This window comes from Notolabrus celidotus, chromosome 22 (genome assembly GCF_009762535.1).
Source record: "Notolabrus celidotus isolate fNotCel1 chromosome 22, fNotCel1.pri, whole genome shotgun sequence".
Taxonomy (NCBI): Eukaryota; Metazoa; Chordata; class Actinopteri; order Labriformes; family Labridae; genus Notolabrus; species Notolabrus celidotus.
The window spans coordinates 24,551,880-24,574,379 of record NC_048293.1 but is presented as its reverse complement, the minus strand read 5'-3'; the positions used below and the strand labels follow the sequence as shown (position 1 = coordinate 24,574,379).

The following is a 22,500-nucleotide window of genomic DNA, read 5'->3' as shown; positions in this document are numbered from 1 at the left end:
ACCACTGCGCAACGCAGCCCGGGTGTGTGTGCCAGGGTGTTGGTGTGTGTGTGTGTGTGTCAGTGTGTGTGTCAGTGTGTGTGTGTGTGTGTGTGTGTGTGTGTGTGTGTGTGTGTGTGTGTGTGAAAGCCACCACTAGTCGCCCCCAGTGCTCTTCAGTCTCCACTCTCCCTCTCACCGCTCACTGAACGTCACGTCCGCACTTGAACTTGAGTTTTCAGCCCCTGTAGGAGCCAGAGCGCCGCACAGACCCGCACAGACCCGCAGAGCGCCGCACGGACCCGCACTGAGGTGCACAGACCAGCACAGTGCCACAAAGAGCCGTGTGGACCCGCACGGACCTGCAGAGCTCCACACAGACCCGCAGAGAGACGCAGAGAGCAGCCCTGGGATGCGGGACTGTGCAGCCCGCGCACAGACGGAGAGCAACGCGAGGCTCTGAGTCCTCTGCACGCGCAGCAGCTGAAGTGTCAGCAGCTCGACCAACACCTCTAGAAGTTCGGGATCAGGACTGGATTTACATTTTTTTTTTACCTCCCCCCACGTGCTCGGTCCGGAGCGGAGCGCGTGCTGTCCGGTGTGTCCGGAGACTGGACCCACTCTGAGGGACCATCAGGAGGTGACCGTAGACCTCCTTCCCCACTGCTCCGGCTCATGGTCTGAGCTCCACGGCGGGCTGATCCGGTCCCCCCCTATCCCCCCACTCCACTCCCCCCACCCCCCTAACGGTGCTCACCGAGACCCGCCGCGCGCACTGCCGGTCACCGCACCGCTCCGGAGCCACTGCCCGCTGCAAGACCAGCCCAGGGGCCACAGCTGGGGCCGCAGCACAGGGGCCAGTTTGGGGTCCTTAGCCCGCGGCCGGTTTTGGGGCCAGTTAACGGCCGCCGGTCTTCAGCAGGAGGAGGAGGAGAGTCGACCCTTCACGCGCCGCTCTCCGGGCGATGCCAGTGTAAATGCCAGGGCGATGTCCCGACGCAAGCAGGGGAACCCGCAGCACCTGTCCCAGAGAGAAATCACAGGTGGGTCCTTAAATATCTGTAAAGGTCTCACTGCTGGACTCTTTCTGCAGCTCGTGTGATTTTATTTCTCTCTCTTTTCTTCTCTCTGTCCGAGTGTTGGAGAGTTTCCTCTCCTGGTGTTCGGCGCGTAAAGTCTTCAGTGAGCTCAGAGTCAGTCTCCTGCTGAAGGCCGTTTTATTCCTCTTTGTACCATAAAGACAAAATAACAAAAACTTTTATTTATTTATGTGAATGTTCATGAAGTGGACTGTTTCTGGATGTGACAGAGTGTGACAGTGACTTTTCACGGAGCAGATCTGCAGGACTTCGACTCTCTGTTAGTTTAAATTAAATTAAGTTCAATTAAATTAAAATAAATCAAATCAAATCAAATTAAATTAACTTAAATTAATTAGATTAAAGCTAGCGCTGAAAAACATTACAGTTCATATTTACACATGATATTTACAGGTAATTATAATTAAGTTTATTTCAGTTATAACTCATTCTTCCACACTGTCGGTCAGGAACAGTTCTTTTTATTTTACCTTCACATGAGCTCTGAAGAATTAATCTTCATTTCTAGCGTTTTTAATTTTTCCCTTAAAGATAAAACATCACAGCTGCTTTATTTAATTCAATTTAACGCTTCAGAATTAATCCAGCCTGATCATATCACGAGGCATCAGGAGAATAAATGACTATAACATGAACCTGCTTTTAAAATAAACGGTGTTTGATTTTATCCTTCACCTGAAATTATCTCTGCTGCGTGAGGAGGGTGTGTGAATATTAGTTCTCAGGTGGACTGTGTGTGTGTGTGTGTGTGTGTGTGTGTGTGTGTGTGTGTGTGTGTGTGTGTGTGTGTGTGTGTGTGTGTGTGTGTGTGTGTGTGTGTCAACTGTGTGATTTATAACAGAGTGCATTGAGAGAGCCGGTATGAACAACACTGACAAACACTCACACACACACACACACACACACACATATATACAATAAACGTAATTGTGTTAGATTAAATATCGAACTGTTTAATATCGACGAGTGTTTGAAAATACCTTTGTGAAGAGTTTCACTGAAATTAATTTAAACTTTCCAAAAGAAAAAATATTGAAGACAAAAACTAAAACCATCAAACGGAACAGATAAAGACAGAAAACATGCCGCAAACACACTGTTCATACCGGGGCTGATGTTTATATTATTACATGAAACATTCACCCTTTCATCCATAACCTTTATATTAACTGGTCTATATAAACTCACCTTTTTATCACTAACCTTAATATTAACTGTTCTATATAAACTCACCTTTTCATCCATAACCTTAATATTAACTGATTTCTATAACCTGACCATTTCATCACTAACCTTAATATTAACTGTTCTATATAAACTTACCATTTCATCACTAACCTTAAAGTGAACTGATTTATATAAACTCACAATTTCATCACATACCTAATATTAACTGATCTATATGAACTCATCACTTTATCACTAACCTTAATATTAACTGTTCTATGTAAAATCACCATTTCCTCCATAACCTTAATATTAACTGTTCTATACAAACTCACCATTTCATCCATAACCTTAATATTAACTGAATTATATCAACTCACCATTTCATCCATTACCTTTATATGAACTGATTAACATAAACTCATAATTTCATCATCTACCTAATATTAGTTAATCTATAAAAAACTCACCATTTCATCCATACCCTTTATATTAACTGAATTATATCAACTTCCCATTTCATCCATAACCTTAATGTTAACTGATCCATATAAACTCACCATTTCATCCATAACCTTAATGTTAACTGATCCATATAAACTCACCATTTCATCCATAACCTTAATATTAACTGACCCATATAAACTCACCATTTCATCCATTACCTTAATATTAATTAATCTATATAAACTCACCATTTCATCCATAACCTTAATATTAACTGTTTTTATTTAAAATCACCATTTCATCACTAAACTTAATATTAACTGATTAACATAAACTCATAATTTCATCATCTACCTAATATTAGTCTCACCATTTCATCCATACCCTTTATATTAACTGATCGATATACACTCACCATTTCATCCATTACCTTAATGTTAACTGATCTTTATAAACTCAGTTTGTCATTAGTGCTCATTAAATCTCAGTGTTTCTGTTTCAGTAAGATAAGAGTTGATCTCATTTTCTTCATGTTACACTTTAAGAAATGCTTTTGGAATGATCACTGGGCTATGTGTTCCATGTGTTCTCTATGTGCATTTGTGTTCTATGTTCCTTTTTTACTTGTTCTGTGTTGTACTTGTTCTTTTTGTTCTGTATGTTCTTTGTGTGTTCTCCATGTTCTGTGTGTTCTATGTTCAGTTTGTTAAATATGTTCTGTGTGTTTTTAAGTTCTTTGTGTTCTGTGAGATCAGTGTGCTCTTTATGATGCGTGTTCTATGTTCCCTTTGTGTTCCTTACGTTCTAAATTCTCAGTGTTGTGTGTTAATTGTGTTTATAGAATCTGTGCATTCTGTGTTCCACGTGTGTGTTCTCAATGATCTGTATGTTCTGTTTTCTTTATGTTCTGTGTGTGTTCTGAATGTTCTTTATATGTTCTGTGTGTGTTCCTTATGTTCTGTTTGTTCTGTGTGTGTTCTGTATGTTCTATATCTTCAGTGTGTGTTCTCTGTGTGTTGTATGTGTGTTATGTATGTTCTGTCTGCGTTCTGTATCTTCTGTGTGTGTGTTCTGTGTGTTCTGTATGTTACGTACTTCTCAGGTCTATGTAATGTTGTAATGCTCTTACTCTTAAACCCCGTAAGTTCTTCTGTTGCAGTTTGAGATAACAGGCCTCTGTGTGTGTGTGTGTGTGTACGTGTGTGTGTGTCTGTGTGCGTGTCTGTGTGTGCGTGTTTGTGTGTCTGTAGGTGTGTGTGTCTGTGTCTGAAACAGTTCTTCTGCATTCAGATCTGTCTGCCGAGAGGCCTGCAGTCACTCTACCAACCTACAAGGCCTTACAGTCTCTCTCACACACACACCCACACACACCCACACACACACACACATGATCACAAAGCACACTTACACAGCTCTTCACCACAGCTTCAGCTGGTGTGTGCATGTGTGTGTGTGTGCGTGCACGTGTGTGTGTGTAACGATGGCTGCAGGTCTGAGCAACTCGTCTGCTAGCTGAGATACATACCTGTGGAAGTGGGTCACACACCGCCAACTGTATGCTTCACTCCAACACAAACCATGAACTTCACATATACACACACAAGCAGTTGTGTGTGTGTGTGTGTGGTTGCGCATGTCTAAACAATCTGTCTGATTTTGTTTATGTTCAGCCGCAGGTCAGTCCTTTACATGCCCGGCTTAATGTTTGAGAGACGCTGAACATTTACTTTGCTTCTCTACACACACACACACACACACACACACACACACACACACACACACACACACACACACACACACACACACACACACACACACACACACACTCACTGCTACTTAGTAGTAGTATAATCTGTTTAATATTTTGATTTTGATTTCCCATTTCTCTGTAATATGGTTTAAGTTTTCAAAACTACTTTCCTGGAGAATTTTGTAAACTTGTCTGACTACATTTTTGTAGTTGTGGCTTTGGTGTGTCTTCACCATGTATACCAGAAGGGGATGCAGATTTCCCAGGGTTCTAATTTGAACTTTGTCTCTTAAATAGCTCCTCACTTATCAATAGAAATAGTTTCTGGTTAAACCAAATTGTATTGTGATGTTTTCAAAAGTTTTAAATCCTTCTTCATTATATATTTGATACAATCCTACAAGTCCTTTAGAGTCCCATATCTTAAAAGTGTTTGGGGTAAAGTCTGGGTCCCACGTTATTTCTCTTATGCAGGTCATCTGTTGTTCACTGACCTGTAGGGTTTCACATAGTCTTCTCCAGATTTTGAATATATTATTTACAGAGTAATTTTGTAATTTTAACTGGATTTTTTAAACTCTGAGAAAACTAATGGTCTCAGTGGACTCACCTGTTTAGTCTCAATGAGTTTCCATTTAGGGTTTAGGTCTTTAAGCATCCACACCAGGATAGATTTTATTTGTGCTGCATAGTAATAATGAGTTAAGTTAGGTAATGCAAGTCCTCCTTTTACTTTCCTTTGCTGTAGTATTTTGAGTTTTACTCTTGGTTTCTTTTCATCCCATATGAATTTTCTCAGTAGCCCCTCCCATACATTGAAACATGTAGGTTCTATATAAAGTGGCAGGTTCTGAAATAGAAAAAGGAAACAAGGCAAAATATTCATTTAATAATATTATTTTTTTCTAGTAGAGTGAGTGGTAATATTTTCCACTTACTCAGGTCTTGCCTCACTGAGCTTTCTAATTTTCCATAATTGCAGTGATGTAAGTTATTTAAATTGTTAGGTATAGTTACCCCTAGGTATCTCACTTTATTTCGGCCCCATGTGAAATCGTAAAGTTTTTTAAAGTCTTCCTTCAAATGGCTCCCAACTTCCATAGCTTCAGTTTTGTTTGAGTTTAGCTTATAGCCAGATAGAGCTCCATAATTTGCAATTTCTTCTAATAACGCTGTTCAAGATTTGCGTATGTCTGTAAGGTACACTATAATATCATCTGCATATAATGCAAGTTCATGTTCTTCTTCCTTTAATGTGAGACCTTTAATTCTCTTATTGTTCCTTATATGTTACAATGTTACAATGTTACAATGTTACAATGTTACAATGTTACAATGTTACAATGTTACAATGTTACACTGTCATTTAGCAGACGCTTTTATCCAAAGCGACGTACATACAGGAACAAGAACAACACAAGCAAAGATCTAGACAAGAGGAAACAAGATCAGTAAGAGTAACAAAGTGCTTCAAGTCAATTTGGGTGCAGGTACTGACAAGCAGTGTAAAGGCAATGCACAAAAATAAAGAAGGAATTATTTTAATTTTTTTAAATAAGGAACATCTACAATGAGGCAACCAAACCATTTAAGACCATCCATTATCATCATCAACAATTAACATCACCACAATAATAACCAAAGTACCAAGTGCTGGGTCCCTCAAGAGCTTTATATGTTCAGTTAAGGGTTCTATACATAATGCAAAAAAATGTGTGTCCCCTTGCTTTGTTCCCCTTTTTAGTGCAAAGGTTTTTGAAAGTGTTCCTTTTGATTTGAATTTTTTGATTTGAAAGTGTTTATTTCGAACATGTCAAAAAATAAATACAAATAAACAAAAAGACAAACCCCCCCAAAGGAGTGGGAAGAAGTAACACTTATTAAATCCCACCCCTTCTCTGTAATTAATTAGTAATTAATAATCAAGTAAGCTTCCCTTTATATACAAACATCCAATATTCATCTATTTTTAAAGATTGTCTAGACTTTTTTTATACCTAAACATTAACATACAGTACATACGGTACATACAGTACATACATACATACATACATACATACATACATACATACATACATACATACATACATACATACATACATATACACCCATACACATGTGAACATATACACATACATATAGGCACACACACAAACCTACAGCCTGTACTTTGAGAAAATCATGTCCTTATACATAACTTTTACTCTTACTCTTGCTTTTGGTTCTTTATATATTCCCTTGATCAGTTTAATAAATGTTTGGTGAAATCCACCTTCCTCGCATACTTCATATAAGAAAGGCCATGACGCCCTATCAAAAGCCTCCTCGGCGTCTAAAGTCAATGTTAACATATGTTGCTTTGTATTTATTGCATAATCAATTATATCAAGGGTACGCCGTACATTATCATTTAAGTTCCAGTCTTTTAGGAATCCTGTTTGATTGAAGTTGATTAAATAAGGTTGTATTTGATATCCTGTCTGCTATAATTGATTATTAAGAAGAGATATTGGTCTGTACGAAGAACATTCTACTTGGTCTTTCCCTTCCTTAAGTATAACACCAATGATAACCGAGTTCCATGTGTCTGGCCAGTTTCCAGTCTGCAGGAATGCATTGAAAGCTCTGCACAAAATAGGGGAGACAGTATTCCAAGTGAGGTTTGGTGTAATCTGTGTTACTCTAAATGAGGTTTGGTGTAATCTGTGTTACTCTAAGTGAGGTTTGGTGTAATCTGTGTTACTCTAAATGAGGTTTGGTGTAATCTGTGTTACTCTAAGTGAGGTTTGGTATAATCTGTGTTACTCTAAATGAGGTTTGGTGTAATCTGTGTTACTCTAAGTGAGGTTTGTTATAATCTGTGTTACTCTAAGTGAGGTTTGGTATAATCTATGTTACTCTAAGTGAGGTTTGGTATAATCTGTGTTACTCTAAGTGAGGTTTGGTGTAATCTGTGTTACTCTAAGTGAGGTTTGGTGTAATCTGTGTTACTCCAAGTGAAGTTTGGTATAATCTGTGTTACTCGAAGTGAGGTTTGGTTTGAACAGTTTGTGACACAGAGATTAAGATTTGGTATTCACCATCCTCCTGATTTCTCATGTATTTGTTTCCTCCGTCCTCTGTGATTAACATGAATTTACTCTCTTTATTTATCTTCCTTATTTTCGTTTCCTGCTGTGAGTCTCTGTGTTCACACATGATCCTCATTTGTTCCCCTGAAGTCATTGAGGGTTAGGTTCTAGACTCAATGTGCTTTTTCTCACACAAATATATAAGAATCAATAATTATATAATAATTAATATAGTAAAAAAAAAAATGTTGGGGGGTTATTTCTGGTATGTATGTATGTGAGTGTGTGTGTGTGTGTGTGTGCGTGTGTGTGTGAGTGTGTGTGAGTGTATGTGTCTATGTGAGTGTGAGTGTGTGTAAGTGTCTGTGTGAGGGAATGTGTGTGTGTGTGTGTGTGTGTGTGTGTGTGTGTGTGTGTGTGTGAGCGGTTTGGTAAACACCTTATAATTAACCGACCATCTCATATTCTGTACATCGCCCTCATTTTATAGTTTCTCTCTCTCTTGTCCTGCTAGGGGGAGCTCTCAGGCTTTCAGTGCAGCTCTCTTTTCTATGTGTGTGTGTGTGTGTGTGTGTGTGTGTGTGTGTGGGTGCGTGTGTGTGAATGTGTGCATGTTAAAGTAATTTCAGGTTGTTAGTTTGTATGTGAGTCTTAAGTTTGTGTTTTTAGTGTTTTATTCATTCTACTGTTTTTTTAAAAATAATGATAAAAGTTTTCTGAGTTTGTTTAAATATTGTGTTCTGTCATATTGAATTTGATCAAGTAATTCAAGTAATAATCTACAGATAGATTCATTTTTAAACACAGTTCCAGTTCTAAATTTATTTCAATATTGTTTCATAAATTATTTCCAGTTCGGTCTCAAGAAGAGGAAAAGTTACCCTGTGTGATTTATTAATCACAGTAAACTGAACATTTAAAGTTTAAACTTCATCCTCATTAACTCTTTTCTTCTGTTCTTCTGTTCTTCTGATTTGTCAGCGGAAATTGAGCATCACGATGGCGGCCTGCTCCCAGACTGCCTCCCCCCTCACCCTCTCGTCCTCCCCCCTCACCTGTTGGACCCCAGTCTGGGCCACACCCTCCCTCCTGGCCTGCATGCAGACCATGACCTGCTGACATGCGGTCAGTGTCAGCTGAGCCTGCCGCTTGGCGACATCCTCCTCTTCATCGAGCACAAAAAGAAGCAGTGCAGCTCACCGCTGCTGCCCAACGGCTGCTACGACAAGATGAACGAGCGAGGAGGAGGAGGAGGAGGAGGAGGAGGGAGCCCCGCCCACCACAACCTGCATCACCATGCTCAGAGGGTGGAGCTAAGGAAGGTGTTGGAACCTGTGGAGGTCGGCATTCAGGTGACACCTGAGGAGGAGGAGGAAGGAGGAAGAGGACGAAGAAGAGAACATGGAGGGGAGAGGAGAGAGAGGACACCAATCAAAGGAATCTGCCCCAAACAGGAAAACATGCCAGGTACACACACACACACACACACACACACACACACACACACACACACACACACACACACACACACACACACACACACACACGAACACAGCAGTCTCCTCCCTGACTTAGGACGTCCGTTTTGGTGTGTGTCAGAGAATTAGGATGCATGAATGCAGAGCGTGCTGATCAGCAGTAATTAACACGGCTTCATATGCAAATGTTATTAATGCAGAACTACAGAGTCATTATGCAGATGAGTCCACACACACACACACACACACACACACACACACACTGACACACACTTTCACACACACAGTGTCACAGACATTGGGAACAGAGAGCATCTCGCCTGCAGGAATTGCAGAAATATTAAAATAAAAGAACGTGTGGATTTTTTACGGCGTGCTGTTTGTGAACGCAGCACAGATTCGATTGAATAAAGAAGATTTGTTACATAAAAGCTGGAGGAAGAAAACATACAGAATCTTGACCAATACAGAAACGGGTCTCAGACTGCACTCAGTCTGTTGGCTGTTTTCAGAACGCTGCACAGAGCAGGACCTCCGGACAGCTGGAGTCATGTGACCAAGGTTTTCCCGCGGTAATCACTGAATCAAGGATTCTCCTCCTCCTCTCCTCATCCATGTTGTCTTTCTGGTCCTCTGAAAACCTCTGACCGGTTGACTCCAGGCCTGGCTCCGCTCATCATGACGGTTTGTTGTTGTAGTTAAGTGAAATAGGATCTGGTGATAACACAGAGTGTTTTATTCTGAAAATTAACCGGATGTTTTCATTTGGTTTTGGTGCCTGACTTCCTGTCCAGCTCCATCTGCTCTGTTGAGATTGATGCGTCGTGCTCTGGCAAAAATACAGGTCTTGAGTATCTGCCATGGACTTCTGTCATGGCCTCAGCAGGACTTAAACCTAAAACTAAGGATGCGGCAATGTCCGGTTTTTAGTTTCAGTATATTCGTCCTGCTCCCAGACTGCCTCCCCCCTCACCCTCTCGTCCTCCCCCCTCACCTGTTGGACCCCAGTCTGGGCCACACCCTCCCTCCTGGCCTGCATGCAGACCATGACCTGCTGACATGCGGTCAGTGTCAGCTGAGCCTGCCGCTTGGCGACATCCTCCTCTTCATCGAGCACAAAAAGTGGATATAGCGTAGAGTCTGAGCGGTGCCATGTGACTATAAACAGAGACACTAAGACCGCTGCTCCTTCATCACCTTCCTCTTCCTTCTCCCCTTCTTTCACATTCTGTTCCTCTCCTCCTCCTCTTACTGCTCCTCACATATCTTTGGTCCTCTGCTGACGTCTCTGTTATGTTGTCCTCACAGATGAAAACATTAAACATGTCTGATCACAGTCAGGATCCTCAAACCAGGGAGGACAAAGGGGAGAGAGAGAGAGACAGAGAGAGAGAGAGAGAGACATAGAGATAGAGACAGAGAGAGAGAGAGAGACAGAGAGACAGAGAGAGAGAGATGCAGCAAGGTATGTCCACCTCTGTCACAGCCTGAGAGACAGCCTGCAGCCCACCTGACAGGTGTTCTCCTCTGAGCCCACAATCCTGATACACACACTGAACATTTCTTTGCTTTGTTTCGTCCTTTTATTTATCCATAATTATCCATAATCTCTTTATAAATAATTAGAGAGAGAGAGAGAGAGAGAGAGAGAGAGAGAGAGACAGAGAGTGGCCCTTATTATTAATACCTCTCTATAATAATAATAATAAATAATTATCGTTGTTGTTATTGTTATTATTGTTCTGGTCAGCGTTCACCTCCTGCCTAGTTGTTTGTCTTTGGTTAGGTTTTCTCGCCTTCTTTCACCTTTTTGAAATATGTCTGCGTCGCACTTTGGGAGACCTGCTGGATGTAAATTGCTCCTTCAGTGTTGAGAGGAGAACCCTGCGACAGTCATGGTAGAGAGTTTCCCTGCTGTCGGATGTTCAGTGTTACCTGGACAGGTGTCAGTCATGGTACAGAGTGTTGGAGACTATAGACCTTTCAGCTCTTCATGCTCTGTCACCACAAGTTGAAGCTGCTGCACTGATTCACACCTGCTGTTTCACCTGCAGCTCATCAGTTTCCTGCTGATGCAGGCGATCAGGTCTGACTCCAGGTTCATGTACCGGATTATCCTGAAAGGGTAATCCTGTGTGTCTTTATAGAGAGGACAGGATGGTGGACCAAGTCAGAGACAGGGAGCAGAGCCAGCTGCTCAGACTCCATCCTCGGTCTATGCAGGGATGTGTTTAAGAAGGGTGGTCAGGGGTGGTGTGGGCTCCCCTTGCAACCTGATTGGCTCCCAGGCTGAGCCGACCTGCAGACAGACTTCTGGACCTCAACCTCATGACACCTAGTTTAAAGGAATTAAAACACACACACACACACACACACACACACACACACAGACACACACACACACACACACACAAATACACACTCATTCACTGTGTTTGTGGTAGTAAACTGTCTCTCTGTGCTCTGCTGTCAGATATTATAAACACGTCGACAGTGTGTGTGTGTGTGTGTGTGTGTGTGTGTCTGTGTGTGTGTGTTAACCCTCAGTGTGCTGGTGACTCAGAGAGGACTGTGTGATGATGAAGGTCCGTGTCACTGTTAGTTTGTGAATGAGCAGCAGAGGTCATCAGAGGTCATCAGAGGTCATTAGAGGTCAGACTTTCAGGTATCACACAGGCCTGACTCTTAGTTTCGTTACATGATGCGAAGCCAGCCAATCAGAGTGAGGCGGCGTCCACACGTTAACGATGTTTCTCTGTCCACGCCACAACACAGAAAAGGTTGAAAACACCTGCGTAAGCATGCCAGACCAGTAGGTGGCGATAATGTTTAATCAGTGTGTCGGGTCAATGTATGTTGAGCGTCTCCTTCCTTTTAAAAATGCTGTTAACCCTAACATTAACAGACGTAAACAAACCAGTTGACCGCCATATTTGTGCAATACATGCCCTTTGCCTTGCACGGGTGTGTCACAGCTTTTAAAAATCTCTACCTTTAGAACCTCAGTGAGGTCGTTCCGCCGCTGTGCCGCCATCAGAGGTAGAAACAGAGGTGCAGAGAAGAGAGGCGGGATGACTGTGAGCCGACAGAGCAGGCGGGCCTGTGTGTGATTTTTCAGTACAGTGTCTCAGAGGCGTGGAGGGGGCGGAGCCAGCAGCACAGAGCAGACAGGTGACATCTGATGATGTAGGTTTGTGTGAGGAACAGTCCTGATGTTGATGAGACCACAAAGCAGCTCAGCAGCCATCTTTGTTTACAGCTCGCCTCTTACTGCCTGAGTCCCTCTCCGTGATGAAGCTGGAACCCACCACTGCTGTCATATCTGTTTTCATAACACAGCAGCTCAGTCACACACACCAACGTGTCGCTGCTGACCGTAGAGAGAGAGAGAGAGAGAGGGAGGGAGAGAGAGGGAGAAAAGTGTCCACTGTCTGATCTTAATTAATTAATGTTCATACAGAGACAGAGTTTAAGGTCAGAGAGAGAGAGAGAGCAACCCAACACACATACACACACTGTAAACACACTTACAGTACCAATGGTTAGGATGTTCTTACTTCCTCCTCATACACACACACCCACACGCACACACGTACACACACACACACACGCACACACACACACGCAAACAGTGTTGTAGTGAATAATGTGCAGATTAAATAGAGTCGTATATTAAAGTACAGCTGACATTAGAATTAGCATAATGTGCTCTCGCCTTGGGCTGCATGCTTTATTTGCCATCTGCGCTGGACTGACTTCCCCCGGGAGGTCACATACACACACACACACACACAAATGCACACGCACATACACACTTACATGCACACACATACAGACACACAAACACTCTCACATTAAAATGCACACAAACGCACACACACTCTCCCATTCACACGCACACACACACTCACTTTTACACGCACACACACAGTGTCTCTGATAGTCTCTGGTATACTGTGATAGTGTCTCTGATAGTCTCTGATTGTGTTTTTGATAGTCTCATGATGGTGTCTCTGATAGTCTGTGATAGTCTCTGATAGTGTTTCTGATAGTGTCTCTTATATTCTTTGAAAGTCTCTGATAGTGTCTGATAGTGTCTCTTATAGTCTCTGATAGTGACTCTTATAATCTCTTATAGTCTCTGACAGTGTCTCTGATAGTCTCTGATAGTGACTCTTATAGTCTCTGATAGCGTCTCTGATAGTGACTCTTATAGTCTCTGATAGTCTGTGATAGTGTCTCTGATAGTGACTCTTATAGTCTCTGATAGTGTCTCTGATAGTGACTCTTATAGTCTCTGATAGTCTGTGATAGTGTCTTATAGTCTATGATAGTCTCTGATAGTGTCTCTTATAGTCTCTGATAGTGTCTGATAGTGTCTCTTATAGTCTTTGAAAGTCTCTGATAGTGTCTCTGATTGTGTCTCTGATAGTGTCTGATAGTCTCTGATAGTGTCTCTGATTGTGTCTCTGATAGTGTCTGATAGTCTCTGATTGTGTCTCTGATAGTCTCTGATTGTGTCTGATAGTGTCTGGTAGTCTCTGATTGTGTCTGATAGTGTCTGATAGTCTCTGATGGTGTTTCTTGCTGATGTCTTTGATTATATGTGTCTCTGATTGTGTCTCTGATTATATGTGTCTCTGATTGTGTCTCTGATAGTCTCTGATAGTCTCTGATAGTGTCTGATAGTCTCTGATAGTCTCTGATTGTGTTTCTTCCTGATGTCTCTGATTATGTGTCTCTAAGTTTTTCTCTTTTTGAGTTTCTGACAGTGTATTTTTGATTCTTTGTGTGATTTAGGTCCCAGGGACGAACCTTCCAACTACATCTGCACCACCTGTAAACAGCCTTTCCCCAGCGCCTGGTTCCTGCTGCAGCATGCCCAGAACACACACGGTATCCGCATCTACCTTGAGTCCAACCCTTCCAGCACCGCCCTCACCCCCCGCATCTCTATGCCTCCCCCCATTGGCAATGACTCCATCCCGCAGTCCCCCCTCACCAACTTCCTTGGAGACAACAACCCCTTCCACCTCCTGAGGATGACAGGCCCCCTGCTCCGAGAGCCTCCTCCAGGCTTTGTGGAGAATCGCCTACAGAACACACCTCCATTTGTCAGCCCGCCTCCTCGCCTCCACCTGGACCCCCACCGGCTGGAACGGCTCAGTGTAGAGGAAATGGGTCTCATCTCCCAGCACCCAAGTGCCTTTGAGCGGGTGATGCGACTGACACCCATGGCCATGGAGTCCCAGTCCATGGACTTCTCCAGACGGCTACGAGAGCTGGCAGGGAACAACAACAGCACCACCCCCCCACTGTCTCCCAGCAGAGCCAACCCTATGCACCGACTACTAAACCCTAACCCCTTCCAATCTGGGCCCAAATCGCCCTTTCTGAGCACGCCTCCCTTACCACCAATGCCCCCAAACAGCACTACCCCTCCCCAGAACCAGAACAAAGTCAAGTCCTGTGAGTTCTGCGGGAAGACCTTCAAATTCCAGAGCAACTTGGTGGTGCATCGGCGCAGCCATACCGGAGAAAAACCATACAAGTGCCAGCTGTGTGACCACGCCTGCTCTCAGGCCAGCAAGCTGAAGAGACACATGAAGACACACATGCACAAAGCTGGATCTTTGACAGGGCGCTCAGATGATGGACTATCCACCACGAGCTCCCCAGAGCCAGGAACGAGTGATGTCACAGGGGAGGGCATGAAGAACCGTGACAGGGACTTCCAGGGGGAAGGAAATGAGGAGGAAGAGGAGGAGGAGGAGGAAGAAGAACTGGAGAATGAGAGTCGACCAGAATCCAACTTCAGCATGGAGTCTGAGTTCTACAGGAACAGGGAGAACGGATCCAAACCACCCTCAGAGGAGAAGTCCTCATTCAGCCTGGACAAGATGGTGGATGGAGCAGGACTCAACTCAATACAGCAGTTTAATAACTTGATCGTTGACAATCGTAAACAGATGCCCTTCTCAAAGAGGTGCTCTGACGGCCAGCGGGACACTGGGGACGAGGACTCAGTGGCTGGGGAGATAGACCATCACCAGCGGCAGGAGAGGACAACCATAAATGGCCGGAACTGTGGCTCCGGGGACTCTTTCTCAGGCCTGTTTCCACGTAAGCCCACCCCCATCACCAGCCCTACCCTGTCCAACTCATCCAATAAGAGGATCAAAATCGAGAAGGACTTGGACATTCCCCCTGCCCCCCACATACCCTCTGAGAACGTCTACTCCCAGTGGTTGGTGGGCTACGCTGCCTCACGACACTTCATCAAGGACCCTTTTCTTGGCTTCACTGACTCCAGACAATCACCCTTCGCCACTTCCTCTGAGCACTCATCTGAGAACGGCAGCCTGCGGTTCTCCACGCCCCCAGGTGACCTGCTGGATGGTGGGCTGTCGGGCCGCAGCGGCACCGCCAGCGGAGGCAGCACACCTCACCTGAGCGGAAACGGCAGTTCAGGCCGACCCACTTCTAAGGACAGCAGGAGGTGTGACACCTGTGAGTTCTGTGGTAAAGTGTTCAAGAACTGTAGCAACCTGACGGTGCACCGGCGCAGCCACACCGGAGAGCGGCCCTATAAATGCGACCTGTGCAATTATGCTTGTGCTCAGAGCTCAAAGCTCACGCGCCACATGAAGACTCACGGCCAAATGGGTAAGGAAGTGTACCGCTGTGACATTTGCCAAATGCCATTCAGCGTGTACAGCACTTTGGAAAAACACATGAAAAAGTGGCATGGAGAACATTTGATGACCAATGAGGTCAAAATTGAACAAGCAGAGAGAACCTGAACCCTGTTCCCAAATGCCACACTGACTAACTGATGAACTAATTGGGGAGCTGGATACTCTTTTTTCTGAAATAATGGTAATTTTTGTTTTTTTGTGTGTTTTTTAAAAAAAAAACTGCCAACTGAGAACAAAGAGTGGAGACACCGTCCCAACGCCGAGTGAAGCTGTCAACTGCCTCATTTGGAGTTCCTTTTGAAACAATCAGTCAGTTGAGTTTGAACATATGTGGAGCCTTTAACTGTGCAATAATTTCTGTATTTATTGGATTTTGTATTTGGCATGTGCAGGTATGTTTTTATTTAGGCTTTTTTTTTTAAGTTGTTTGATTTGATTTTACATTGCTCTGTTTTTTAAAAATCCCTATTGATATCCTGAGAGTTTTGTAGAAGATTAAAGTCCATTTCAAGTCTGAAATCTGTTTTGGCCGCTGCTGTAGGAAATTGTACAATAAGTTGAAAGTGAGATTTGTTTAAGAGGTGCTAAATTCAATCGGACGTGGCATTACCTGAGAAAGCTAGAATTAGAATATTTTATGTGATGATGAAACGCGGATAACAATCCTTTGGCTCTGTAGCATGATCAGACTTTAAATATGTTGATTTAATTAGATATGTAGCACTGGGTGTCAGATGTGACAGTGAACGTAAAAATGAAGAGGATTCCAAGGTTCTTAAGTCCTGCCTCCTTCTCTGACATCGCAACCAGCCTTTCAAACAAACAAACATGTTCCAAACATGAGGCAGCTGCTGCTGGTACAAAGTACCATGCCCCAACAACGATACTACACGCAACCTCCATACACCCCAACACACACCCGCCATACACACCCTCCATACATCTCAACAAAAACTCTCCATACACCCCAACACACACCCTCCATACACCCGAACACATCCTCCATACATCTCAACAAAAACTCTCCATACACCCCAACACACGCTTTCCATACATCTCAACACACAACCTCCATACACCCCAACACAGCCTCTCCATACACCCCAACACACACCCTCCATTCTCCTCAACATAAACCTTCCATACACCCAAACACACACCCTCCATACATCTCAACACACACCCTCCATACACCCCAACACACACTTTCCATACACCCTAACACACACCCTCCATTCTCCTCAACATAAACCTTCCATACACCCAAACACACACCCTCCATACATCTCAACACACACCCTCCATACACCCCAACACACCACCATACATCTCAACACACACTCTCCATACACCCCAACACACACCTTCCATTAATTCCAACACACACCCTCCATACACCCTAACACACACCCTCCATACACCCCAACACACACCCTCCATACACCCCAACACACATCCTCCATACACCCCAACACTCACCCTCCAACACCCCAAATAACACTCTCCATACACCCCAACACACACCCTTCATACAGCTCAACACACAAACTCCATACACCCCAACACACACTCTCCATACAACTCAACACACACACCCTCCATACGTCTCAACACACACCCTCCATACACCCCAACACACACCCTCCATACACCCCAACACACACTTTCCATACAACTCAACACAAACCTTCCATACACCCCAACACACACCCTCCATACGTCTCAACACACACCCTCCATACACCTCAACACACACCCTCCATACACCCCAACACACACCCTCCACACACCCAAACACACTCTCCATACATCTCAACACACACCCTCCGTACACCCCAACACACACCCACCATAAACCCCAACACACACCCACCATACATCTCAACACAAACCTTCCATACAGCACAACACATACCCTGACCACTGACCTCATGATCCCATCCAAGCGCTCACTTTGCTTCAGGACGAATGATTTAGACTTTAAAAGAAGTAATTTCAGCTCAGCCTGGAGGAAGAGGAGGAGTAGAGGAAGAGTTTAAAGACATGATGCTGAGCATAGATCATAGCATGAAGAGGCTTTTTCTCTCCTTACCCTGGTTACATGGATATTAAACCAGTTCTTGTTTGATGTTGGACTGAGTGGACACAGGATTAATTATAAGACAGGAGGCGTCACCCGTTTCTTATTTTAAATACCTCAACTCCATCCATCTTCATCCTTCAACTAATGTCACCTGCTTTCCTCTGAACATCACACCTGCACTTTATGATTTATCCATTTAACACACACACACACACACACACACACACACACACACACACACACACACACACACACACACACACACACACACACACAGAGGGTGTATAACTTGCGATCTCTGGCGCTGAAGGGCTCAGGGTTGTACGGCGAGGCTCTCCGGATGCTGGCACTACAAAATGAAAATGATAATGTTATTGTTAATATTTATTTGGGATGTTTTTTTACTGCCATTGGATTAGACTTGAGTGTGCCTTGAATAATGATCTTCCTATTTATTGTCAGAGACAAATGCAACCCTTTTTCTGAAGCATCAAATGAGAGAAGTAAAATATGTTGTGATTCAACATTTGAACAGAATCATTTAAATGATCATAAACGCTCAGTTTAGGTTAGGAGCAGCCAGCACAATCTGAACATGTCTGTGTGTGTATATATGTATGCATATGTACATATAAAGGCACAAACCTATTTATGAATAAATTATAAGAGAAATCTCCCTCAGAAGGACGAGCGTCTGTCCCCTGCAGAAGAGTCCAGAGAGGACAAAAAGCCACACAAAAGTCCACACCGAGACAAAAATCAGGAGACTAAAACAAGGATTGAGCGCATTCTGTCTTTAATACGTTTACAGTATTGAAACAAGTACAAGGGTAAAATTAAATCTGTGTGTATGTGTGTTTTAAAAGGCGAATATTGTTTTTTTTTCAGGTATGCTTCTAAACTTTCTCTGAATGCCGTCGAGGCGATCGATGTGTAAATCTTTTCTTTTCTTTTCCTTTTGGTGACGGGGTTTAGTATATATAAATATATATGAATATATATGATATTTCTTTGTTTACTGTAAAGTATACCAGTATTTGTAATATTGGAGAATGCCTGGGCATTTTACAGATCTAGAAAAGGTTGTTTTTTATCTTTTCTTTCGCAGTTTGAATCGTGGGTCTGAAACTGTTTTTGTCACTGTAACTGTAAAAGTCTTCAGTTTTAGTAACTTTAATTCTGCCTTGGGTGTGATGAAATAAAAATAAAAATGAAACCCATTCAGAAACGAGTGAGCTCACCTGGAGATGTGTGTGTGTGACGGATTGTGTGTGTGACGGATTGTGTGTGTGTGTGTGTGTGTGTGTGTGTGTGTGACACGAGGCCGACATGAAGCTGACACGAAACCAACTCAAAGCTGACAGGAAACCAACATGAGACCAACATGAAGCTGACGTGAAACCAACTCAAAGCAAACACGAGACCAACACGAAGCCGACGTGAAGCTGACATGAGGCCCGACACGAAACCAACCCAAGGCCAACACGAGGTTGACATGAGGTCGACACGAGGCCAACGTGAAGTCAACACAAGGTTGACACAAAACCAACCCAAGGACGACACGAGGTTGACACGAGGCCAACGTGAAGTCAACACAAGGTTGACACGAAACCAACCCAAGGACGACACAAGGTTGACACGAAGCCGACACGAACCCAACACAAAACCAACACAATGCTGCGACGAGGTTGACACGAAGCGACACGAGGCCAACGTGAAGTCAACACAAGGTTGACACGAAACCAACCCAAGGACGACACGAGGTTGACACGAAGCCGACACGAAACCAACACAAAACCAACACAATGCTGAGACGAGGTTGACATGAAGCCGACACGAGGCCAACACAAGGTTGACAAGCAGCCGAAAGACACCAACACAAAGCCAAGACGAGGCCAACACGAAGCCGACACGAAACCAACCTGAGTTTGAAACAAGCCGAAACCAACACAAAACAGACAGGAAACCAACGCGAAGCCAACACAAAGCCAACACGAGGTTGACTCAAGGCCAACAGGAGGCCGACAGAAAGTCAACACAAAGCCGACACGAAACCAATGCGAAGCTAACACGAGGTTGACAAGCAGCCTAAACGAGACTGACACGAAACCAACCCAAGGACGACACGAGGTTGACATGAAGCCGACACAAAACCAACACAAAACCAACACAATGCTGAGACGAGGTTGACATGAAGCCGACACGAGGCCAACACAAGGTTGACAAGCAGCCGAAAGACACCGACACGAAACCAACGTGAAGCCAACACAAGGTGAACACGAAGCTGACACGGAGCCGACATGAAACCAACCTGAGGCTGATACTAGCCGAAACCAACCCAAAACCGACAGGAGACCAACGTGAAGCCAACACAAAGCTAACACGAGATTGACTCAAGAAAAACAGGAGGCTGACACAAAGTCAACACAAAGCCGACACGAAACCAATGCGAAGCTGACACGAGGTTGGTACGAAGCCGACACAAGGTTGACAAGCAGCCGAAACGAGACTGACATGAAACCAACATGAAGCCAACACGAGGTGAAAACGAGGTTGAAACAATTCCGATACCAAGCCGTCACAAGGTTGACATGAAACCAACGGAATGTTGAGACGAAACCGACACTAGTCAGAAACCAGGTTGACACGAAGCCGACAAAAGGTTGACACTGCGCTGGCATGAAGCCAACACAAGGTATAGTAACAGTCCCACACGTTTAACAGTCACACGTTTAAAGCTGGGGTTGGTAGTCAGGGAAAACTAGCATGAATTTGAATGTAGCATTTCCTCAGGACTCCGTCTAACCCCTCCCCCCTCTCCCCTCGGAGCTCCTCCAAAACGACGCCCCAGCTCACATGCACGAGCGCCGCTGATTCATGACCGTATGATGGTGACTTATTCAAAACCGGTCCTCACCAAAACATTATCATAGTGAAAATTAAAAACACAAACAAACATGGCCACAACTGTCATGCTAGCATTATCCAGTTGTACCGGTGACACGATATCAGGAGAAAAGTTATAACACATATATAATACTGTAACAGCTCTACTGTTTGATAAACGTGTTCAGTGTAGATGCTCTTAATTCCTACAGTGTTGACAGTCAGTGAAGGCATCAGGAGAGGTGTAGAGTGTGTGAGCGGGAGAGAGGAGAGACAAGAGGAGAAGTTCTTCATTCATTCAAACATTGATTGTTGCTTTGTTGGTTGGCGTGATCACGGCCGACAGTGACCGGTTATTAAAGATCAACTTGTTCACGGGTTGGCTTTTTAGACTCTGATCCGGACTGCAGTCCTAAGCAAAGCACCTCATCCGGTCAGAGGGGACAGGCCCGAGGTCGAGCGAGAGGGGCAGTCAGTAGAGTCAGGGGAAGCAGAGGCAGGAGACGGGGAGTGAACGTTGGGGAAATGTAGGCGCAGGAGGCGGGCAGAACGGCAGGACGGGATTTGATTGGTTTCATAAATTAGACCCTAATGACGGTGATTGGTTGGTGTTTTCCCAGGTTTACTCCGGCTGTAGATAGCAGCTTTTTTCCACTCTTTTTTAAGAACACATTATGTAATGATTGCCATCAGGACATAAAGATCATTTTAACCAGTATAACAAAAAGTGTATCTAAATCTGACTACCAACCCCAGCTTTAACAGTCACACTCACACACACATTAAACAGTCACACACACTCGTCTGTAGTTCATCTGTAAGTGGGCTGTGTGATCCGTGTTGGAACGTCGGTCTCTCCTCGGTGTGGATATGAGTGCAGACAACAGGCGGCTTCTTTAAACCAGAGAAGAAGACTCTATGAAGGCGAGCTGAAGAGGTGCGTGCTGTCTTTTTGATATTCAGATTGGCTGCCTACACACGGCATTATGACACATTTGGATGATCGCATTGTAGGATTAACGGCCCGTCTTGTCATTTTCAACAACAATGCCATGATTTAGGGATGCTACTCCTCACACGGCGCTCGCATTAACGCCCGGCCCGCAGATTTACATAAATCTTTGTCTTAAGATGAAAGCCGAGCGCGCTCAGAGACAATGAAGTTAAGCTTCAGAGAGGAAGAGGAAGGAGAGCCGTCACCGGGCGGAGACGAAGAAGAAGCGGGGATAAAGAGATGGAGGGAGGGAGAAAAGTTAAAGGATAAATCAGCCAGTAGTCACAAAAAAATAAATACCCACCTCCCCCCTCTGTGGCTTCATTATAATAGAATAAAAACAAGGGGGAAGGGGAGGACGTTCACATTCAGGTGATCACATGTTTGTGCACCACAGGATTCTTCTTCTTCTGAATGGAACACAGAGCCTCTCACCTGCAGAGACAGAAGGAGGTGTTGTTGTCCCAGGTTACTTGATGCTGAGAGTACAAGGAGATTCAGGTGACCCCTGAATCATCCTGTATCATCACTTCATGTTACCTCTCTAACGGGAAACCTGGCTGAGGTATCAGCAGAATCACAATCATAAAGTATGATGCAAACAACATAACATGCAGAAATACAGACAATCGCTCTAAAGAGAAAGACAAAGAGCAAAGAGCAACAAGTCAGAAGATTGTACCCAGTAGAGCTGGAGAAGAGAGGGGTACAGGGGCAAGCTGAGGTATCGCTCTATAATTACAACTCCTAACCCTCCAAATTATAAAGAGTGCAGAGGGATTAGGCGTTTGTAATGAAGCGAAGAGATGCGTGACACTCCGAATCCAAGAAACTCCTCCACTGATTC

The 22,500-nt window shown here is 44.0% G+C and overlaps 1 protein-coding gene across 1 annotated transcript; it reads left to right on the top strand.

Annotated features, from left to right (window-relative positions):
- Positions 1-164: 164 nt before the first annotated feature.
- On the top strand, positions 165-16,464 carry bcl11ba (BAF chromatin remodeling complex subunit BCL11B a). The gene is made up of 3 exons (XM_034675197.1): positions 165-1,022; positions 8,496-8,981; positions 13,793-16,464. Exons 1-3 carry the CDS (start codon positions 968-970, stop codon positions 15,793-15,795), a joined length of 2,544 nt encoding a protein of 847 aa, XP_034531088.1. The 5' UTR covers positions 165-967; the 3' UTR covers positions 15,796-16,464.
- The last annotated feature ends 6,036 nt before the right edge of the window (positions 16,465-22,500 follow it).